This window comes from Dryas octopetala, chromosome 7 (assembly GCF_963921425.1).
Source record: "Dryas octopetala chromosome 7, drDryOcto1.1, whole genome shotgun sequence".
NCBI classification, from domain to species: Eukaryota; Viridiplantae; Streptophyta; class Magnoliopsida; order Rosales; family Rosaceae; genus Dryas; species Dryas octopetala.
In genome coordinates this window covers 4483865-4504725 of record NC_141372.1, presented here as the reverse complement: position 1 = coordinate 4504725, position 20861 = coordinate 4483865, and the positions used below count along the sequence as shown (strand labels likewise).

The 20861-nt window shown below is 38.1% G+C and overlaps 4 protein-coding genes across 6 annotated transcripts; all 4 read right to left on the bottom strand.

Moving 5' to 3' along the window:
* Positions 1-168: 168 nt before the first annotated feature.
* LOC147278747 (NAC domain-containing protein 96-like) lies at positions 169-3840 on the bottom strand. Of its 3 annotated transcripts, XM_086251373.1 has the most exons (5): positions 3066-3839; positions 2165-2452; positions 1507-1564; positions 867-1247; positions 173-782 (listed from the first exon to the last, which is right to left on the bottom strand). In XM_086251373.1, the coding sequence occupies exons 1-4, from the start codon at positions 3519-3521 to the stop codon at positions 1219-1221; spliced, it is 831 nt and encodes a 276-aa protein (XP_086107499.1). In that variant the 5' UTR covers positions 3522-3839; the 3' UTR covers positions 173-782; positions 867-1218. The 3 variants fall into 3 exon arrangements, with proteins under 3 accessions (XP_086107498.1, XP_086107499.1, XP_086107500.1); XM_086251372.1 differs by having other exon boundaries at positions 169-782; positions 867-1564; positions 3066-3840; XM_086251374.1 differs by lacking the exon at positions 1507-1564 and having other exon boundaries at positions 181-782; positions 3066-3549.
* Positions 3841-5169: 1329 nt separating this feature from the next.
* LOC147278746 (putative acetyltransferase At3g50280) lies at positions 5170-7154 on the bottom strand. Its single transcript, XM_086250533.1, has one exon. It carries the CDS (start codon positions 7004-7006, stop codon positions 5618-5620), a length of 1389 nt encoding a protein of 462 aa, XP_086106659.1. The 5' UTR covers positions 7007-7154; the 3' UTR covers positions 5170-5617.
* A 353-nt stretch (positions 7155-7507) lies between these two features.
* Positions 7508-11448, bottom strand: LOC147278745 (polyadenylate-binding protein 2-like). Its single transcript, XM_086250528.1, has 9 exons — positions 10838-11448; positions 10171-10289; positions 9388-10044; positions 9205-9282; positions 9015-9104; positions 8781-8918; positions 8377-8553; positions 8090-8293; positions 7508-7969 (listed from the first exon to the last, which is right to left on the bottom strand). The coding sequence occupies exons 1-9, from the start codon at positions 11088-11090 to the stop codon at positions 7727-7729; spliced, it is 1959 nt and encodes a 652-aa protein (XP_086106654.1). The 5' UTR covers positions 11091-11448; the 3' UTR covers positions 7508-7726.
* A 2211-nt stretch (positions 11449-13659) lies between these two features.
* Positions 13660-15279, bottom strand: WOX4 (WUSCHEL related homeobox 4). Its single transcript, XM_086251138.1, has 3 exons — positions 14899-15279; positions 14354-14620; positions 13660-14272 (listed from the first exon to the last, which is right to left on the bottom strand). Exons 1-3 carry the CDS (start codon positions 15169-15171, stop codon positions 14072-14074), a joined length of 741 nt encoding a protein of 246 aa, XP_086107264.1. The 5' UTR covers positions 15172-15279; the 3' UTR covers positions 13660-14071.
* Positions 15280-20861: the final 5582 nt, after the last annotated feature.

Genomic DNA, 20861 nt, shown 5'->3' with positions numbered 1-20861 from the left:
TGGACTCCAAATTCAGGAACCCAGGGCCTTGGCGCCGGACATGCAACCCGAGGCTCAGTACAAAAACTAGGACTCAAAACTAGGACTTGGGGTTGCAAACATTAGGACCCAAAAAATAGACCTAGGCCTGAAGTCCGAATCTCATAACAGACCCCGGGCAGACATTGATTCCATTACGGTTGTTAATCGCACAATGGAATGCAACCGATAACGAATTTCATTGATAATACTCATTTTCAACAAACAATTGAATCAATTCCACTCTCATTCCCATGCTTGTTCCATTGCATTCAACCAACCAAAGACTACTTAAATGCCTACACAATTTATTCATTCAAAATCCTATACACTACCTTTCATTAAAAAATAGAATCTAGCTCAATTGATACCATGGCTAATTTCCCAAAACTCTGCAGCATCGAGAGATAGCATAATGAAAGTAAAAATCATTCAACTGAATGTCATCATGATGTCAAAGTTACTTAAAACCCAGAATTAATAATTGTTCTATCAATCTTTGCAATAAGAAAGAGCAAAGAACTTAATAAAAAACAGAAATAGATAGAAAAATAGGCCTTGCTAAGGGAAGGCACGAGAGAGATGATGGAAAAACTTAGTTCTCCATAAGTGCAAAGTATGCACATCGAAGGTACAGGGCAGCAGGAATGAAACACAGCGAAGCCGCTGATACTAATAGGTTTGATATCGGATTTACCATCATCAGACATATTAGTCTCTCTTGTTCCAGTGGAGCCCTTGCCTCTTTTTAGGCACAGAGCAATCTGCATCCCCAAACCAAAACAAAATGAATATTTCCTTGCATGGACTGAAAATAACCTTCAAAGGAAAAATTATGTAACAATTACCTTTACAGGCGTTGATCCTGCCACACATCTCTCTCAACTTCATAACCAACAGTAGGTTTCATGATTTAATGTTGCTTAAAGGGTTTTCAGTACTAAAAACCCTTCTCATCCTTTGTTGTGTATTTTACAGAGAGTATCGGAGCAAGTGTTTCTGCTCATAATTTAGCCGGAAAATTAAGATAAACATCCACCTCCTTGAGAGCCAGTCTTGAAGACTCGGTCTAATAAGATCAATCCAGTTGCTTTAACATTTATAATGGATGATCAATCGATGAGATCATTCAACTCTATGAAATCATCCTCTATAATGGAAAGTAAATGCCTGGTTGCAAAAGCATCAAGAAATATTGGATTACCACCACCGAGCACTGATGATGGCACCTGCATACCAGCCATGAGCCATGGCCCAGAAGGAAATCCAAATAATTTAAGAAAAAATAATTTAGTACAGGAGAAGACTAAGCATGCAATAAAACGAAATATCCGTCATATATATTTAGCACAATATTAAACTAATTAATAAAAAAAAAGCCACCTGTGATTAATTCAATATTTTGTAACATGAAGTGCATAAAATAACAAAATGGGGCAATCTATAAGGATTTCAAAATGACAGTTTTGAGATTGTTAAAATTCCAACCATAGGTTGTTGCTGTTTTCATCTGTTTGGAATCATGTGGATATTTCTGACTGCAAACCTTCAATCATAAAACAAGCATCAGAAAATTTCTGACGCTAATGAAAGCAATCACTTAGATAGTTTCCCATCAGAAAACTTTAATTTTGAATAATTTATACCTATCAAGGTACGGATTAAACAGATCTAAAAACAGGTACAAAAATACAAAGACTACAAAAAAATCTTGATTCCTAAGAAAGATGGCAGAGCATCATTGATGTATTTGGCTGCAATTGGTGTCAGTAACAGAACGAAAAAGGTGCAAACGATTCATTAGAAAAATTTTCAATTTGTGCAATACATATGCTGATAGGAATTATGTAATGCAAACTCATGTTTTACAGCACTGCAGATGAAGGAAAGAATCCAATTGAAAATAAAACAAAAAACCAAAGGGGATTGAATATACTTTTGAAATAAATAAAGAGTGAAAGATCAGGAAAAATAGTGAAGACCAAGAAAAAAAACAAAATGGATCACAGTCAAGCCATTTGTTAGCACCAAATAGTTTTGATAAGACTCTATTGTTGTAGAAGTATAGTATATCAGGCATGTAAATGAGTAAATGGTGATAGTAGCATAACTGAAGTAGCAAGAGAATTTGTAAAAAAGACATTACCTGTTCATTAGCCTGAATGCTTGATATAGAAACAGGCACAGTCATGATTCGATTATCTACCTCACTCCCCAGTCTCCTTGGAGATTTTGGCGGTTCATTCTTCCTAGGCACAGAATTGTCAACATGTACTTCCTTTTCAACTATAAGGGGAGCATCAAATCCATCATGCTGAATTCCAATGTGGCGCACTGTGGAACCGCTTACTTCAGCACAACAACTTAAACCATTATCTGACCCGCTATTTCCACCATGAGATCTGACAAACACTCGGCACAGTACAAAAGAAGCCTGCACATGGACAGACAAACAATAGAGTGTGGTAATGAGCGAACCAGCAGTACGACTTAAGACACAATGCTTACTCAACACCAAATACACCAATCACAAATACGACATGATCTCAGAAACAAGTATGGTTGGTTGTTTTGGCAACTGAATGGGCCACCTTTTAACTTCACCCTGTTTGATGTCCATATCCCAAATCATCCAAAATTTATCAAAAAAGAATAGACATCGAAATTCAAAAGGCCAGTAAAAAGAGTCAACATAAATATCTTGATCCACACAAGCTATTAGATGAATTATTGAAAATTATGAAGAATAAAATTTTGCATTAAGCAAAAATCTAGGGTTCTTCGAATGAGGCAATTTTTATTACGAATCTGCTGAGCAGACAACCTAAAATTCTCATGAGCTATATATGCGTTCACATCAAATATTCGGTTATTAAAAGGAAAATTCCCCTTTCAGTAATTAACAAGAATCGTGAATATATATTACATACAATCAACAACTAAATTACACAACAAGAAACAAAGGACACCATAAATTCTACAAGAATGTCGAACCCTAATAAGTCAATGCAAAGCTTTCGCCCAGCTGAGAATGTACGAAAAATTACCTTAACGTTATCAACCTGAGCGTACTGGTAGAGCACCCAATCGGTCCGTACGGCGGTGTTTGGCGAATTCCCCAAATAAAAGACGAAGCTGGTCCTCTTGCCCAACACCGCCTTCCCTCCACGGCTCACCACGTCCCTAACCCTCCCTTTCCTCCTCCAGTACCCGCTCTTCGCCTTCCTCTCCCTGATAACCCTAACCGCGAAGCAGTACCAGTGCCGCTTCCTCCCGCCGTGGCCGTACGAGTAGCAAGCATTGTCCGGCAGCTCGAAGGGATCGTGGTCGTACAGGTCCAGCTCTCTGATCAAATCGTAGCCGTCGGATTTGGCAGCCTGGTCGACGGTGGCGTTGGCGTTCTTGCCGGAGAGGTAGTAGCAGAGGAGCTGCTCCTCCGAGGGGTAGAATCGGCACCCCGGAGGGAGCGAAAACGACTTCGCCGCCGCTCTAGGATCTCCCATGTAGAATGAGGGATCGTCAGCTTTAGGTTTTCGGATTTTTGCGATTTGGGCTAACCAAGTAGAAATTTAGGGACTGTGAAGGGGTTTATGAAGAGGGCTCAGGTAGCGTGGCCCCGAAGCTTTCCACTCTCTCTGCCAGCGTGGATCATGATACTGTACAACTCCAGTGTACGTGCTCCGCCTAAATCTTTTTTTTTTTGGCCACTGTGCTCCGCCTATTTCAACCGTCTGATAACCGCGTGTTTTTTTATTGGGGATTACGTGTACAGCCGACGGAAAACGACGAGTAGTAGTACTGGCGTTTAACACGGTCAGAGCAGAGGCTGACCGGGGCAATTGGGAGTAAACCTTGGGTTCGGTGTCGTATGTGTGAGCCGTTGGATTGGAGGAGGATCTTGCTATTTTAGTTTATAATGTGAACATAGATATTTCCAAATTCGGAGAGAATAATAAATTTAATTTATTTGGTCGGACTTATTTATTCGCTATACGAGGTGACAGATTATGTGCGACGGCCACGTGTCAAAATCCAGCAAGGAAGGACAGAAATTTTATATGGGAGGCGCTGTTCGGATTTCGGAATCCAAAAAGTGATCCTTAGGCTGGTAGTCAATTAGTCATCAGTCAACTTGCAAATTTTTTATGTCATAGCCTCATAGGCGATTGATAATGATATCAATAATTATGTTTATTTTCCCCGTATTTTAGCTTCCACTCTCAATTATACACACTTTCTAATATCTAACTCGTAAACAAATACAGAAATTTTGAGAAGGGCAAAAATGCTAAATCCATTGGATCTGTTCACTAAATGGTGTTGGCTAAATGATGTGGCAGGGTTTTTATTTATTCCAGTCTATATCTACTTTGGATATTATTTAATTTTAATAAGGTATGTGTCTTCGAGTCTTGACACATTATTGTTTGAGAGCATATTTGATTTGGTGCATAGCATATGCCTTCTAAGTAAAAGTAATGCTATATCCATCAAATATATTCATCATATAATGTAGTAATGTTTTATTTATTCAAGTTTCAGCCTACTCTAAGATATTTTATAATTGAGACACATCATTTAGTGAGCTGATTTGGTTTATAAGTGGACATAACATTTTTCTTGTGAGAAAATGTGCAACAACACGAAGGCTTCGTTTTTATATATAAATATGTTGACTAAATAAAATTAGCTACTTAACACACGTTTATATCTAATCAACAGTAATTATAATTTTATTTTACAATGTGTTTGGATTCAAGGTTTTTTTTTTTTTTTTTGAAGTCCAAAATAAAAAAGCTCATAATCGATTGGTTCACTTACAAAAACACAGTGATATGCCGGTCCACTTTAATAAGTCGAGTATTTGATACTTTTACTAAGCACTCGATACTATTTACCGAGCGCTCCGTAATTGCCACTATGTGAGAATAACTATTTGAATTGCATAAAATACTTGTATTATACTTTTACTAATTGCTACGGTTTGACAGTGACAATAATTGTCAAGTTCGAAAAAAAAAAAAAAAAAAACCTAACGCTCAACACCAAAAACACAGAAGAAAATATAACGTGAATTTTATTTGTACAAAGTAGACTTATTTATCATTACAACATTTTAGATAGACTTAATTATTATTAAGAGTTTAAAAGTGAACTTTAAAATCATTATCTAAACTGATATTTCATTAATAGTCGTAAGTTGAGAATTTAGGATCTCCAATTTTTTTGTGCGGTATCAATAATAGAACCTTAAAATTATGTGTTCAAAATTTGGAATTTGGTAGTTATAAATTTCAACTTGAAATTTCACTTGCAAAGATGTCTTTTCTAAAATTCTAATATAGATTTAAAAAAACAAACACACACACACCACGGTGATCACCACCACGAGCACCACCACCATTGCCACTACATCCACATCCCAAATTCCCAATACTGTAACCACCACCAACTCCTTAGATCAAAACATAACATGCGAGACTGATTTGGGCCTCCTTAATAATACAAATCTCCCACAGTGATCATCATCATCTTCTTCCCAACAGAGTCACAGACACAACCAGAAGCATCGAATCGACTATTATTTTGAGACGAGTGACTAAAACTCATAATGGGGTACAGAAGCAGCTTCCATGAACTCCATGTCACATTCAAGAGCGCTCATATTATCCGGTACAAGACATACCTCCAAGTCCACGCTGCTCCCTCCTTCCCTTCCCGGAAAAGCCGAAACTTTCCCATCAAACTTGTTGGCGTACCCACTTCGCAGCGCCACCGCTTTCCCCATCCCAAATTGATTCCCATACATATCAAATCTCGGCGAGCTCCCCATCATCACACAGTGTGGATCAAACACCTGATCCAATCTGTACACGGCCGGCGACTTCAGCCAGGAGTCAACTGACCCACGAATCAACTTGTCGTTGTGGTTTACAACAGCCTCGTGCAGCTTCCAAGCTGTCCATCCAAGCCCGTTTTCAAGAACTTCACCGGCTGTGGTGATTTCTGATCGAATTGGGTAAATTGAGTTACCAAAGTAATTTGCAGACAATGGTGGGTCGAGTCTCGCTCTGTTATTGGCTGCCAATCTGCAACTGATTGCTTGATTCGGAGGTAGTTTACGAGCCCGGGTTATGGTCCTCCAGAGAAGAGCAGACAGGGACTGGAAGGAAGAAATTTTGTTGGTTTTACACTCTGCATTGGCCTTTGCTTTGAGTTTGGCTATGGATTCTGAGGAGAAGTGGAAGACTCTCTCCCTTAGTTTTGGGGCTTCTGGTCTGCTTATGAACTCATCTGGGTCTGTGTATGGGAGGCTGATTATTGGACCATGGTTATCAGGAAACCAGCGTTTGAGGACTGGTGGGCGTGAGATGGGAATGTTGGGCATGTTGTGATTTCCTTGTTGTGCAATAAAGAGCTCAGACCAAGTGTTGAAGAAGTGCCAGTAAGAAGTTCCATCTCCGAGGCTGTGGTTCAAGGAAAGCCCAATGAAAATGCCATCAACAAGTTCTGTGACCTGAATGGTTAGTAAAGACATGGTGTGGCCGTCATGGTTGACAGCTCTGTCATGATCGAAAAACGACTGAACCACCAATGGGACATCAGTTGGTGAAAGGATGTCAGAGATTGACATGTCCAGAGCTGCGTGGATGAATCTGGCTCCAGGGCTGTTGGTGCAGTCTACATGGACCAAATACAGAGGTGGGTCTTCTTCTTTCTTGGTTACAAGGCGACCTGCAAGAGGGTAGAAATGAGTAAGAGCAAGAGAGAGGGAGTGTTTGAGTTTGCCCAACAGAGCAGTCATGAAATGGTTTGGATCATCCATGGCTTCTTGAGGTTTGGGAAAGAGAAGACCCTTTTGGATGTAGTGTACAGAGAGCATGGCGAGATCCCATGGTGTGAAGTAGAAGGGCTGCTTTGAGTCTTGGGAAGCAGAGTGTGGCTGGACAAAGCACTCTGAAATGTGTTTGACACTTGAGGAATTCATGGTTTCAATTTTCACATACTGTGTTTGGCTAGCTGCTCTGGTTTTTATACGTATACTTAGTACCTAAAACGCGGGTTCTACCTACTGAGTTTATGCTTTGTTTAGTGTTTATGAAATAAGCCCACCGGGGTAGGTAAAGACCAGACGACCCAGTCATGAGTCAAACCATCTCAAATTAAATATTTAAATGATAAGAAGGAAAGATGGAGGAAAGAGAGGGAGTAAAATGTATTTGACATCTTTAGCCATGAGGAGTATTCTATTTGATGGGTCCAACTTTGAACAGATTGGTGGGAGGAAACAAAATTAAAAAAAGCATCTTGATATGTATCCTCCAAGTAAGGATATAGCTGCAAATGTATAATTTTTACCTCTTTCTTATTCCTTTCCTTTTTACCAAACAAAAAGGTAGAAAAGTCGTACCTTTCCTCTTTCTAATTTTTTTGGTCAGATGAAAGAAATTTTTTCTTAATAAAGGAAAAAAAAAGTGAAATTTCCACGTAAGAGAAAATGGAGAAGTTGATAAAGCAAGAATAAAAAACCAAATGTAGCAATAGCAAAAATCCTACGCGACCAAAAGAAAATACAGGAAAACCAAAGAAAATCAAGTCTAGGTTCCAACTCTCAAAAACGCTACAATCAAACCAACATCAAAACAATAAGTTCTACTAAAGTCTCTCCACATTGTGCGGAAACAACACCGGATGCCACTCTTCAAATTCATGAGACAAGGTTGTCACTCAGAGACAGTGAAGATATTTGATCAGCAGTGCTGTTAGCCTGCTGTTGTGCAACATTCCTCAGGACCTCCATGGCCTCGGCAACTTTTGCCTTCAAAGCCTCTGGTGACTCAAGCAAATGCAAAACCTCAGTCTGGTCCATCTCCAGAAGCATGCCTGTCACCTTAGCTGCTGAGTCATGCTCCAAAAGGTCGACGAGGGGATATAAAGCTTCACCAAGCATCTGCCCACCCAATATGAGAGAAATCCAATCAAAAAGTTGAAAATCCTAAAGCATGTCGTCTGAGTGTCCCAAATGTCGGTAAAAGTATATTAATTATTGTGCAGAAACCAATGGGCTTACCGTCCTTTGCTGTTCTGGTGTAGCATTTGCAAGGGCTGTAGCCAAAGCGGGAACAGGCATGCCCTGTCCTCCTGCAGCATCGCGCATAGGCATGCCACCCATGTCATATGGGACTGAAAGCATACCACTGGCAACTCCAGAAAATGGAACTTCCTGCATGTTGCGACCAGGTGGATAACGATACATACGTCCCCTAGGAATCATCTGAAACATAAAGGGAAATGGAACATCAAAAACATGAAAACAAAAATAACATATTAAGATGAAAGATTTATCTTTCAACTGACATGCTGCTGCATCATGGGCACTGGCTGCTGGTTTTGTTGCACAGGACCTGCCCCACGTCGACCTCCTGGGCGTTGGCCCTGCTGACCCTGCTGGACCATTGGAACAAAGAAGTTTGGCATTGGGGCACCACCAGGCCTTAATCCGGGCACAAGTTGCTGTTGGTAACCAAATCCAGCCTACATAATTTTAAAAAGAAAAAGATTATGAGACAGAATTTCATTACTCTTGGAAGGAAGCACTAAAACCCATCTAAGAGTGTATTTTCAAAATTGATCAAATTATTCACACGGCACCGTGAGTACAAACTTTTTACAAAAATAAATTTAAAAGGAACAAATAGCCCCTTAAAAAAAAATCAATTGAACAAAAAGGAAAATGTATAGTAAATGCAAGAAATACTTACTTGTGGAGGAATTATAGCTGGAGGTGCTTGCCCATACAAAAATTGTTGCCCTAGACCTGGAGCACCAGGAGGGTACATCGGCATACGAGGAGCCATTGAAGGTGCCACAGCAACTGGCCTCATTTGGGAAAACTGAGCCTGATAAAAAAATATATAAACACAAGGATAAAAAAAGAAATAAATAAAGCCACAAAGATTCATCAAACTTTTGGCCACACTCCTTGTTTGTCATACCTGCAGCCTTGCCCTTCTCTCTTCTTTCCTTTGTGCAAGTGCAACATAAAGAGGTTTGCTGGCAACCATTTTGCCATTCATCTCAGCAAGCTGGAAGTGATAGTTAAAACACATCACAAATGTTAATATCTCTGACCACAAATTTTCTAATTTTATTATTTTAAACCAGCTCAAGGTTAAAAACACTTACAGCCCGAGATGCTTCTTCAGATGTTGAAAAGGCAACGAAACCAGAACCTCTACTAATACCTTCAGGATCACGCATAACCTGTGAAATCAGAGAAGAAAAACATGTTTTTCAGCTTACTGCCACCAAGGGAGGAAGTTATGAATTGGATTGCAAACTCTCAAATAAAAGGACATATTCACAGACCTTGCACGAAGTAACTGTACCAAACTCAGAGAATAATTCCTTCAGTTTTTCATCACCAATGCTATCATCCAAGTTCTTGATATACAAATTCACACCTTGATATTTATCACTAGCTTCCTTCATACTCTGCTCAAACCGCTCCTTCAGTTCAAGTTCTCTTTCATACTTTTTTTGGGCTTTTCCAACATACCACTCCTTATCATCAAACTTCTTTCCATTCAAAAAATCAACAGCTTTTGCAGCATCATCTGCACTCTCAAAATTGACAAAACCAAAACACCTTGATTTACCATCCCCATCCCTCATCACCACAGCACTGGTAATTGTTCCATGTTCACCAAAAATGTTCTTCAAGTCATCATCTGTTGTAGATTCTGAAATATTTTTCACATAGACATTGTTAAACTTTGTCTTATTCCAAGCACCATCTCTCTCCTGCTTGCGAAGAAAGGGTCCTACAAATACTTGTTTATCATTCATCAGCATGCCATTTAACTTATCAATTGCATTCTGAGCAGCTTCTTCATTATCAAATTGCACAAAACCATAGCCCTTGGACTGGCCGGTGGCATCGGTTGCTATCTTGCAAGAAAGAATATTGCCGAAAGAAGAAAATGTATCATGCAATGCCTTGTGGTCAATTGCCTTGTCCAGATTCTGTATTCATGTGAAAAAAAGAAAAAAGAAAAAAGTAAACATAAGGCCAAACACTTACATACAAAAACATCATACTTCACAGAGAGAAAAGGAATCCCAGCCAGTATACCAAGAAAATATAGATACCTTGATGAATATATTTCCGGTCCCACTCTTTCTAATACTAGGGTCCCGGTGAGAATACATAATTCTGATGGATTTGTTGTTCAGTGGAGTAAAGTTCAGTACATCTAGTGCCCTCGCAGCTGCATAGTCAAAAAGACAGAATGATTCAAATAGAAATGGGTACAATGTATATGCGCGTATACATGCCTGAAGTTGTATGTGCGAAATTATGCATAAAAATAATCATGTAAATGAAACTTGTCTAAACTCAAGATAAAAGCTACAAAACACACTCCACACCCACCATACACACAAAGCTTTGGCCAACTTCAAAAACATACACCTATGTTGCCATAACAAATGACAATAACCCAAGCATTAACCTTTTCTAAATGTGCGGTTCACCACCCTCGCTTAAAATAAAGTCTCAGACTTCTAAGTTCAACCAATGTAAATTCTCTAATGGTAAATACAGTAAATTCAACAAATCATTTCCACTAAACAACCATAAGCAGCCAAGTAATTTTTAAATTGGCCCAAAATTCATAGCAAAGAAAACTACTTCAACATGCAAATTGCGGAACTTATACCGATTTAAATGTTAATTTAAGCAATTAGGGAAATATTATCCAAATAATACCTAAAAGTATATAATTAAAAAAACAATGAAATTAACGAGAAGACTTACCATCTTGCGGGTTGCTATAGTTGACATAACCATAGCCGAGAGATCGGCGAGTACTCAAATCCCTACAGACCCTCACCGACACGACCTGGCCGACCTGGTTGAACAGATCGTAGAGCTGCGAGTCGGTCACATTCTGGTCCAGATCCCCAACGTACAGCGACGTCGACACGAACTGAGGCGGACCGCCGGAGTTGGCCGTCACGCCGTTGGGTCCGGCCACCGGAGTCTGGTGCTGAACTTGAATCTGAGCCATCACACCAAAAATCACAGTCCCTCGAAATTTGTTTTGAAGATTTTCTGTTTGGCTTCCCTCTCCCCTTGTTATTCAAGCAAAAACCCTAGAGAGATCAACGAGACAGCAAAACTCAAAAGGACCGGGAATGACAGAAATGCAAAACCTACAGACCTCAAATGATATTTTGGGAAGTTTTCTGGTTTTTTGGGAGGATATAGGAGTTGAGAGGGGCAAAACGGGGATAAAAAGGTCCGAAATCCGAACCGGTACGACGGACTAAGTGAAACTCAAATTGAATTTTTTTTTTTTTTGGGTTTTTAAGTGTGAGGAGGGCAGACTGAAACTGCACCGCACCGGCTCAGGAGTAACAGCACAGTTTATATAGTCGCGTCGGTGACGCTGTGGGACTTGCGAAACCCTAGCTTTATTTGGAAACCAAACGTGGACCGTCGGATCTATTTTTTGCGTTTTTCAACGGCTAAGCCCCAACTGTCAGCGGAATCTGTATGACGTAGTGGAAAGGGCACGTGATGACGCACGAGGCACGAGATTTCTCTTTTGTAATAACTGTTTAATTGGTACAGGCCCATACATAGAAAGCAGGCCCATGTACTCAACCTTACTCGGCCCTTGTAGGTTTGTGTATCAGTTGGGCCTTATACATCTTAATGGAGATTATTCGTTTGGACCAAGAATGGTTCTCCATCAACTTTTCTTGCTTCAAAGTTCAAACTGAAAGCCCACTTTTTATCTATTCTTCCCGCCGTTCTATTACTCGTTTTCATCATAAGAAATATAAGGGCAAGAATTAAACTCGTGATATCATGTTTATATGATGGTAATGCTTCGTAACATGATGATTGGTATTAATAATTTACTTAAATTATCACATACGTACAATTATAAATGACAATTAATTAATTAAAAAATCATTAATGTACGTAAAAACCATAATGATTTGTATGACCTTCAATAAATAGTTACCGTAATGATTTGTATCTCAGCTGTGACACTTGGTCAAAATTTGTGGTACATGCGTGAAGCATTTTGGATCAATTATCAATAATCAATAATCGATGCATGACCTCCAAGTCAATTTATGCGGTCATGCTTGGACCGAATACATTACCCCATTCATACTGATCAGAAATTCCTTTTTTTATTTTGTAACCGAAGGTGTCTTGAGTCAGATTTTGCTTACCAGACTAATTTTTTGGGAATGCATAAGGGATTTTACCTCCCTTGATGTTTGGCTCCAAGGGTCGAACTGGAGACTCGAACTCAGATGCCTGATTTTACAGTTACACCTCTAAACCAACTTCTCCAACACCTTAGAGTTAAATTCCTTTACATTTCATTGTATGTGGCTGGCTAGTTTGGGTCTGATAGTTACATATATGGATATCCCAATTAATTATCAGCAAATGCAACATGTCGTCGAACACCCAGTGAAATCTGTAATAAGCTTCATATATATATTGTTAAGACTTGGGAAATGTTCGAATGTGATGGTGGGACTTTAATTACCAGTCTCCGTATTGCTTGGGATATCCTGATTCAAACTTGCAGCTGGGATCGATTAATAAAAGAAAAACGTACAAATCCTCACTTTGATGCATATTGAGCTATGTTTATTGGCAATTTGGCATAGTCAACTGTAAGAAATGAATATGATTGTAATTGCATGACCCATCAAGATCATCTAAGATCCCCCACGTTGTTGTATAAATCAATTGCAATATATTGTTAGGCGCGATATCTAACATAATCTTCTTAATTGTATCAGTTAATCAGTTGCAAATTACTTGCAATATATCGTAATTAGCACTCTCTCTAGCCATTTAAAAGCTGTTGCATGCATGCATAGAAAAGGCTTAATTTGTAGAGACAATATTCGTACGATTGACTACCCACCGTCAGGAATCTTGTCCATATATGGTCCTCAAACCGCATAATATATTATAATTCAACATATTTAATTTTTGCAAATTGTACTATTAATTTTCACAGTTTTAATTTACAGTACCTTATCTTTACAGTTTTGTTTTTTACTTTCTTTTTACAAATTTAAGTAAAAGATCTACCACTTGTCCACCCACCCACAGATCATTTGAACTCGAGCTCATGGGGTTAATTAAGAGTTTGTAAATTAACGAATTGATTTTGTAAAATTAAATATTATACTCTTTCCATTATCTGATCTATCTATCCAAAATGAGCTAGTTGGATCAATGATAATTGAGAGATAAAAATATCGATCGAAAACGTTTATTTCAAATTGCATATATGATTTGCCTTTTTTTCTGTTCCCCCTCTAGCTAATCTCATCGCTATAGTTAAAAAATGATAGTCATGATCCCACCAAACATGCACTACCCATTTTAAAAGATAAAAAAATGAAAAACAAATAGGAAGGCAATGATGGAAAACAAATAATAATGCATGCATGTCTGTTGGTAATGAATGATAATGATAAGGTACTTTTATGAAAGTCATGTAAGTGGTGGAATTCTATAATATAAATTTTTGACATTGGCGCTAAAGGACGGACGCTTCGATCTCTTTTCCAATTTGAAATTAATGCAAGAAATTCGATGAGTGAAGAAGAAGAAGAAGAAGAAGATGTAGGTGCGTGGACTTCAGCGTCCACATAGCTTAGCTTCCCGCTTTTAACCTAAAAGCTTCGATTCAACAAGTAATAGTCAAAAGCATATATGGCATGCAAACAGTAGCTAGTGACACCCACCAAAGTGCTTTGGTTACTTCCAAAAGGCAATTGTAGATCGTAAGATGAGTACAAAGAGATAGACAATTACTCGTCTTTCTTCTTTCCCGAAACAACCAAGAAAAGAAGAAAACCAAACACAATTGCACATCATGTCAAACTCTAGATCTGGAACAAAGCTAGCTGTTGTTGATCATCTCATCATCAACTAATGAAAATTAATTTTAATTAATTCCCAAACCCCTTATAAATTCCATATCGATGGATGGATCGATCATCTGCCTTCCGGGTGTAATGGGAAGAGCTCCAGTGTTCTCTCAGCTGATCCCTCCTCCTCCTCCTCCTCCTCCTCCTCGACCACCACGACGTCGTTACTAGAATGATATTCTTGTACCAAGCAATTATCAAATGCCCAGCTCCGGCACTTTCTCTTGTACGGACTATCCTCCTCTCTTTCCACCACAACTTCACCCACCTGCCAAAATATAACATACATATAAGTTGAATAAATATGTAAATGAATTAATTTCATTTTTTCAGACTGATTGGGACTTACGGTGGTAATTACAGGAGTTGGGGTTCGGGGAGAGTGGCTAAGGCCAAGACTGTTGCGTTTCTGCTTCTGCCTCTCGCGAGCTTTGTGATTCTGGAACCAGTAGAACACATTCTTGCCTTCGATCTTGCCGTACTTGCCAAGCTGAGCTGTGATTTGTTCGATTTGCTGCGCGTTTGGGGTTCGCATTCCTCCCCGGTACAACATTTCTAGTATCCCTATCTGCTCTTGTGTAGGGTTCCAACGCGTCCCTCCCGGGAGAGTCTCCACCTGCAAGGTACGTACGTAGTAGTTCTAATATGAGTATATAATACTCCCTTACTAAACAAATTTACAAGCGAACCGCAAAACTATATACATTGCTAGTCTGGTAAGAGAACATTATTATATATGTGCATGTGTGGTAGTTATATATATATGCCTTTTCTTTTCGATCAGTTAACGTAGATGTTGGAATGCAAGTAATTAATGTATGATTGCATCAAGTATGGGCAATTAATTTAGTATATATATCATCATCATCATCAATTCATTATGATAGGATATACCTGGGGGTGGGGTGAATCTTTGTTGTGTTGATCAGAAGAATTAGATGGTGCAAGGTGCTTTCTGGGGCCACTATCAGGTCTGATGAAACTCTTAAGGTCGAAAGGAGCGAGAGTAGTAGTGGAAGTGTCCGTGGTGGTGGTGGTGGTGGTGGGGAGTTTGGGAGCGAGAGGGCGTAAGCGTTTGGTGCAACCGAGGGTGAGGGAGGGTTGTTCGTGGTGATCCCAGCAGAGTCCACGTGCGAACTGATGCACCTTCATGCTTATCATTCCCATGTATGGTGGAGTACTGGAATGATAGAGAGATCGACCATATATGTAAATTATATAGCCCGGCCGAGATGAGAGAGAGATATCAGATCATTGATAAAGTGGGAATTAAAGTGGGAAATGAGGTGGTGCTTAGAACAGCCAAGACCAAATGATGAGGAGTGGTTGACTTGGGGATTTTCCACACAAAAATATGAAAAAAAGAGAGAGAGAGAGAGAGAGAGAGAGAGAGAATAATTAATTCTAATTTCTAGAGCAAACAAGTTAAGCAAGCAACAGAGAGAGAGATGTATCATGTATGTATGAAAGTGGGTATGAGTGTGTGAGGTTAGGCTATGAGCGTGTGGGTGTGTGTGTGTGTATGTGCGTGTGTGTTGGCATATCAAATCGGGTCGTTTTTTTCTTGCTTTCATGATAAGGTGTCCTTGCTTTTCGGTGGCCTCTTTGCCTCTCTCTCCAGCTTTTTTACTATAAAGCGATAGAATGAGAGGGAGGGAATAATATATAAGAATTGAAAACATTCCTCCAATCCCAAAACTTGAATATGGGAATTCCCTTTGGCTATTGCCTTTGCTTTTCAATATAGAAATATACGGTTGGATATGCCTGTGACCAAACTGAATATATGAATCAATGAATGAATGCCGTCCTAGTCTTTCGATCAGTACTCTTTTTTCTGTGGTGCATGTACAACGTTGAAAAAACCAAACACAGCCAAAATCTATCTGAATATGCATGCATGCCATTTCCCTATATATCCGCTTTAATTTGCTAGCTGGCTGGCTCTTTCTTTCTTTCTTTTGGCAACTACTGTACGTAGTAGTTCCAATTTCCAAATAGTATCTATAACTATAAATATATATAAAACATCCCAAGTTCCCATCCCTCACTTTTGTTCAAATTAAGGAAAGAGCCAATACCAATATATTAATCCTGTACACACACACACATATATATATAATATACGTATTTTACATAAAATTCCCAGTTTCACAGACAATGATGAGTTTTAGTAAAACTGGTTTTAATTATGAATAACTGCAATCACGCATAGTTAGGAGTAACTGAGATTATTGAGGATAACACGTGTGATCGATTGTGCAGCCGTGCAGGTATATACTTGACTCATGAACACAGTATTACGTACACACGGTCAAAAATCATGATCACAATTAAACACCTGCGTGTGCTTCAAATGAACTAAGTTTGATGATTTTATGTTGCAGGAAGAGGAGGGCCCAAAGTATACTGATCAGTTGTACGTAGTTTAATTCTTGTATATAATGCTTCAGACATTTTGCACTTTAATCATGTCCATTTGGAACACCACGCGTGGAACCGATCGATTTTTCCCCAGAAAAAGCGTCACTAGCTAGCAATATATGAACAATATATCTCACTGCAAAAGCACAGTAGATGCAGAGCATTGATCTTATATTTGATTAATTGTAGTTAAACCCAAATTTATAGCCAAAAAAAAAAAAAAAACACATTTTCTAGAAGATCGATCATGAAGTAAGTAAAGAGGATCCTTTCCATCATCCTCATGAGTCATGCCTAGCTCAATGATGTTGATGTTGATGTTGATTTATCTTCCCATAGATATCTGAATTATGAACACACTCCGAATGTGAATGCATGTAACACTCCAAATTGAAATTAAAGGCATATATACGTGTGACTATATATATATATATGAATATATCATGTTAATTAATTTCACGCGCACCGTACAGCTTCGGTTTCGACAAATCTTTCTTAATCCCCGATAAATAAGGGTTCATCTTACTCTGTCAAAATTGAAGATTGGTTCCAAATATGGAAAAATTTATCCCATATATGATGTGACTTTTCTCTCTCCTTCTCTTCCGAGTTCCGACCTTAGGTGACTATTCTGATTTTGTCCTTTTTTTTTTTTTTTAATAATGCAAGTTTCAATAAACAAAAATGATTAATTATAACTCCAAACAAATATCCAAACCCAATTAAGTCTTGGATCAATCAGGATGGAGGAAATTAAGCTATCCCATTAGTAACAGGGGCGAATCCAGTAATTTTATCCGGGGGGTACATCATAGTGTAAAGCTTCAAGTGGTTGGCACTTGGCAAGGACCGGCGGTGGCGGCGATTGGGGGATGGGCTAGGGAAATGGGTCAATTGGGTTGCGTTTGGAATTGGGGGGAGGCTCGGGTTGGAATTGGGAGCTAGGCTATGTGGTTTGTTTTAATTTTTCTTTTCTAAATCCTAGCTGATCAAAAAGGCGACTTTTTGAGTAGGATAATTAAAAAAAAATGCTTAATTCAAAACGACATCGTTTTGGCTGGGTGGGCGTGCCGCCACGTTGGGGGTCACCGACGTTGAAGAAGGGGGCTTCAAGGGAAGGCTTCACCGGCATTGGAGGGTTGCCCGACCCCCTGCCTCCCAATGTCTGTCTACCCCTGAATAGTAATAAGTATTCGATTAGTAATACGCGAGACAATTTTTTTTCATTAATGTGGCCAAACTTTAATATAGTACTTATAAACAGCTGAAATATATATATATATAATTAGAAATAATAACTCGTTCACCATAAAACTGGGAATTTCCCGCTCACCACAAAACGAGAAATTCAATGATCGAGATCGTCCATTTTTTAGGTCCATCCTTAAGGATCGTCCTTGTAAAAAATCAGCTAAATCAATAATTGTATGATCTTCCAAACTTTGCAGACAAATACAGTTCGTCAAATAAGGTTTAAATTGTGTTCACAATAATACACTGGCTAAATAGTTTTCGATTTGGCTGATTTTTTATAAGGGTGATCTTGAAATGATACCCTAAGATATGGACAGATCCAATCATTAAAATTCTTTGTTGGGTGGTTAGATGAGTGAGAAATTCTCTACTCTATAGTGAAGGAATGATCATTAATAATAATATAATATATATATATATATATAATTTGCGGAACAGCTAGCTAGCTAGCTCATTTGTTGTGAACTCATGGTGGACTCGCATGGACAACAAATCTCACCAAATCTCGCTTTATAAGCCTTTCTTTGGTGAAAACAAAAATGAAAACCCAGTTGTTCACTCTGTTTAGGAAATTTTACTTGTACAATGTACAGTAGTGAGTTAAGAAGTAATTAAGATAATTGCATGGTGAAAATGAAATTGATCGATCTCTGAAAAGTGGAAGATCGTTTTTGAAATTAGGTGACCCATGCATTTTAATTTTATTGGACATATGTCATTCTACTTTGACATAGATGCCTGGGACAATGATACCATTGTTGACATTAATGTTTAAGATTATATGTAACAAAAAAAAATGTTTAAGATTATATATGAGCTTGAATCCATATACACAATTCCATGTTTAACTAGCTACCTAGCTACCGGCCAAAAAAAAAAAAAACCAGCTACCTAGCTAGTAGCTATTGATTAGCTATATAGCCTATATATCCTCACTCTGACTCACGTAAGCATATAAGAAATTGCCGATCATTACATCCTATCAGCTCCCTTCAATCACGACAACATAACAATATAGATCTCTTCCTACTAAATTAGGTGGCCATCATTTTGCACCTAACCTAATTAATTAACCAGTTCTATCTATGATCCATATACAGCACCAAATTACTATTTCTAAATGTTGCTTTAGTTAATTAATAATTGGGTAATGTCAGGAAGCTATTTATTTGTACTATTTAGTATATCATTTCTTTAATAGAGGTGAGATCTACTAATATAAAATGAGGCCCACTTTTATTAAAGAAATAATACACTAAATAGTCTAAATGATACAAAAAAATAGTCTTCCTAACATTTTCCTTAATAACATGCATCCAATTAACAGACCACTCAAATCCATTCTAAAATTTACTTGCAGATATTTTGTGGTAAAACCACAAATTATGGACTAATGATGTATATTAATCTTAATTAATGCAGCATATATAGCATTTCCCTTCAAACTTGTCTAGCTATAATTAGTTTGAATTATTTGTGGGCCTTCCATTTGAAGAAGCAAAGAACTATTTAGTCTAGCTATTTTTAACTACTATACATCTCAAAAGTTTATTAACTTACTAAGAAAACAAGGCCCAACACTATCAATCATGCTCAACCCATATTGGCTAAAAAATGTCACATCCAAGTAAGCATTTGTATGAATTGCAGACATCCAATGGATGAAATTGTATTGATCAGATGAGAGGATGTAATAGCAACAATTGATAATTATTTGATTTGAAGGGGTATTTTGTCGGTCAAAGAAAAAGAGGACATGATATATATATTGGTGAAGTTGGGTCGCATGATAGGAGTGGATCCCACGCAGTGGAACAAGCGGTGGGAATCCATCATTAGCCAAGACAATGCCATCATTTGCACGTGTCCATGGACCACATATGTGCATCCAACTCCTCCAGTCCTCCATACATAAAAATAAATCTCTTATTTACTTCACTCCCTAGCTACCTCACACAAAAACCAAATTCTAGCTTTAAAACACTTTAATCCACATTTTGTAACTTAAGTCACGCACACCATAATGCAAAAAATGTATTTTGGTTGATCTCAAGAGTTGGTTTATTATATGAATATCGTATGTCATATAAACAGATTTAACCATCTATAATTTAGTAGTGAATTCATCAAAATTTCAAGCTTAATTAAAAATATATATATGTGTCATATAATATGTCATTATATGGAAAACTTGTGCTTAACTAATATACATTGTGGTTAGATTTCTACAAGATTGTGTGTGTGTGTGTGTGATACATATGGATTTGCAGAGTGATGGGTAATAAAGGTCATGTTCATCTACTTTTGGGCAAATGACTTTAGATTTCTATACTCTAGTCCTCATATTTGGTTGGAAGCCTTTTTAACTTGGAAATTGATGGGAAAGGGATTGTTGATATATGCAAATGCCAAATAAAGTGAATGTGGGAAGCCATCATTGTTTGGATTGAAATATATTCCCAACTAGATTTAGATGGGGTATCTTTATATAGACTGAGCTCATGACTTCATTGTTCTACAGTGTAATTCCCCTTTCTTTTTCATCCTCCTTTCCCTTTTCTTTTCTTTTTGAATTTTTTTCTTGAGAAAGTTGAGGGGTGGATGAAGAAGAACATGATCGCATGGTGAGAAAATGGTCAAGTCATGTAAGGGAAAGTGGGTGCAAATGTATAGGGAAAGTGATTTGGTTTGGGAGTAAATGGATGACAGTAGTCCAAACACAATTAATTGAATTGAATTGATGGCACTGAACTGAAAGATCCTCACTATACAAACTTTTCTTTCCTTTTTCTTCATATATTCTTCCTTGCCTCTTCTTTTTCTTCCAATGTTTTTAACTTTTAACCTTTCTTTTTTTCTCTCTTTGCGGTGTTGGTGGTTTGCACAAACTCAAAGAGTTAATATTTTGACTGCTCTCTCTCTCTCTCTCTCTCTCTCTCTCTCCTCCGTCTCTTTATTGTCATCTTCTTCTCCTTGGAGATTACATGGTCGACAGAAAATACATTTCATTACCAACATTGGCCAATTTAAGAATTTGTCTTTATGAAGTGTGCTGAACAAACTCTTAAAAATGCTGATTAACTTAAATTCCTTTGTGGGGTGCATTTGTTACACTGAGTTTAGAAATGTCTGTTTAACTCATTTTATCAAATAGCTTTATCTATATAATCTCTTAATGA

Bases quoted from the DNA above. Each gene is read 5' to 3' on its own strand.
- LOC147278747 (XM_086251374.1), bottom strand. From the start codon at position 3,521: ATGGGAGATCCTAGAGCGGCGGCGAAGTCGTTTTCGCTCCCTCCGGGG. The intron at 2,453-3,065 runs GTAATTTTTCGT...GTCCATGTGCAG, and splicing joins CTCAGGTTGATAACGTTAAG to GCTTCTTTTGTACTGTGCCG. The intron at 1,248-2,164 runs GTAATGTCTTTT...GCTGGTATGCAG, and splicing joins GCATTCAGGCTAATGAACAG to GTGCCATCATCAGTGCTCGG.
- LOC147278746 (XM_086250533.1), bottom strand. From the start codon at position 7,006: ATGAATTCCTCAAGTGTCAAACACATTTCAGAGTGCTTTGTCCAGCCA.
- WOX4 (XM_086251138.1), bottom strand. From the start codon at position 15,171: ATGGGAATGATAAGCATGAAGGTGCATCAGTTCGCACGTGGACTCTGC. The intron at 14,621-14,898 runs GTATATCCTATC...CGTACCTTGCAG, and splicing joins AAGATTCACCCCACCCCCAG to GTGGAGACTCTCCCGGGAGG. The intron at 14,273-14,353 runs GTAAGTCCCAAT...ATATTTTGGCAG, and splicing joins CAACTCCTGTAATTACCACC to GTGGGTGAAGTTGTGGTGGA.
- LOC147278745 (XM_086250528.1), bottom strand. From the start codon at position 11,090: ATGGCTCAGATTCAAGTTCAGCACCAGACTCCGGTGGCCGGACCCAAC. The intron at 8,919-9,014 runs GTATGACAAACA...TTTTTTTATCAG, and splicing joins AGAGAAGGGCAAGGCTGCAG to GCTCAGTTTTCCCAAATGAG. The intron at 7,970-8,089 runs GTAAGCCCATTG...TTGGGTGGGCAG, and splicing joins CACCAGAACAGCAAAGGACG to ATGCTTGGTGAAGCTTTATA.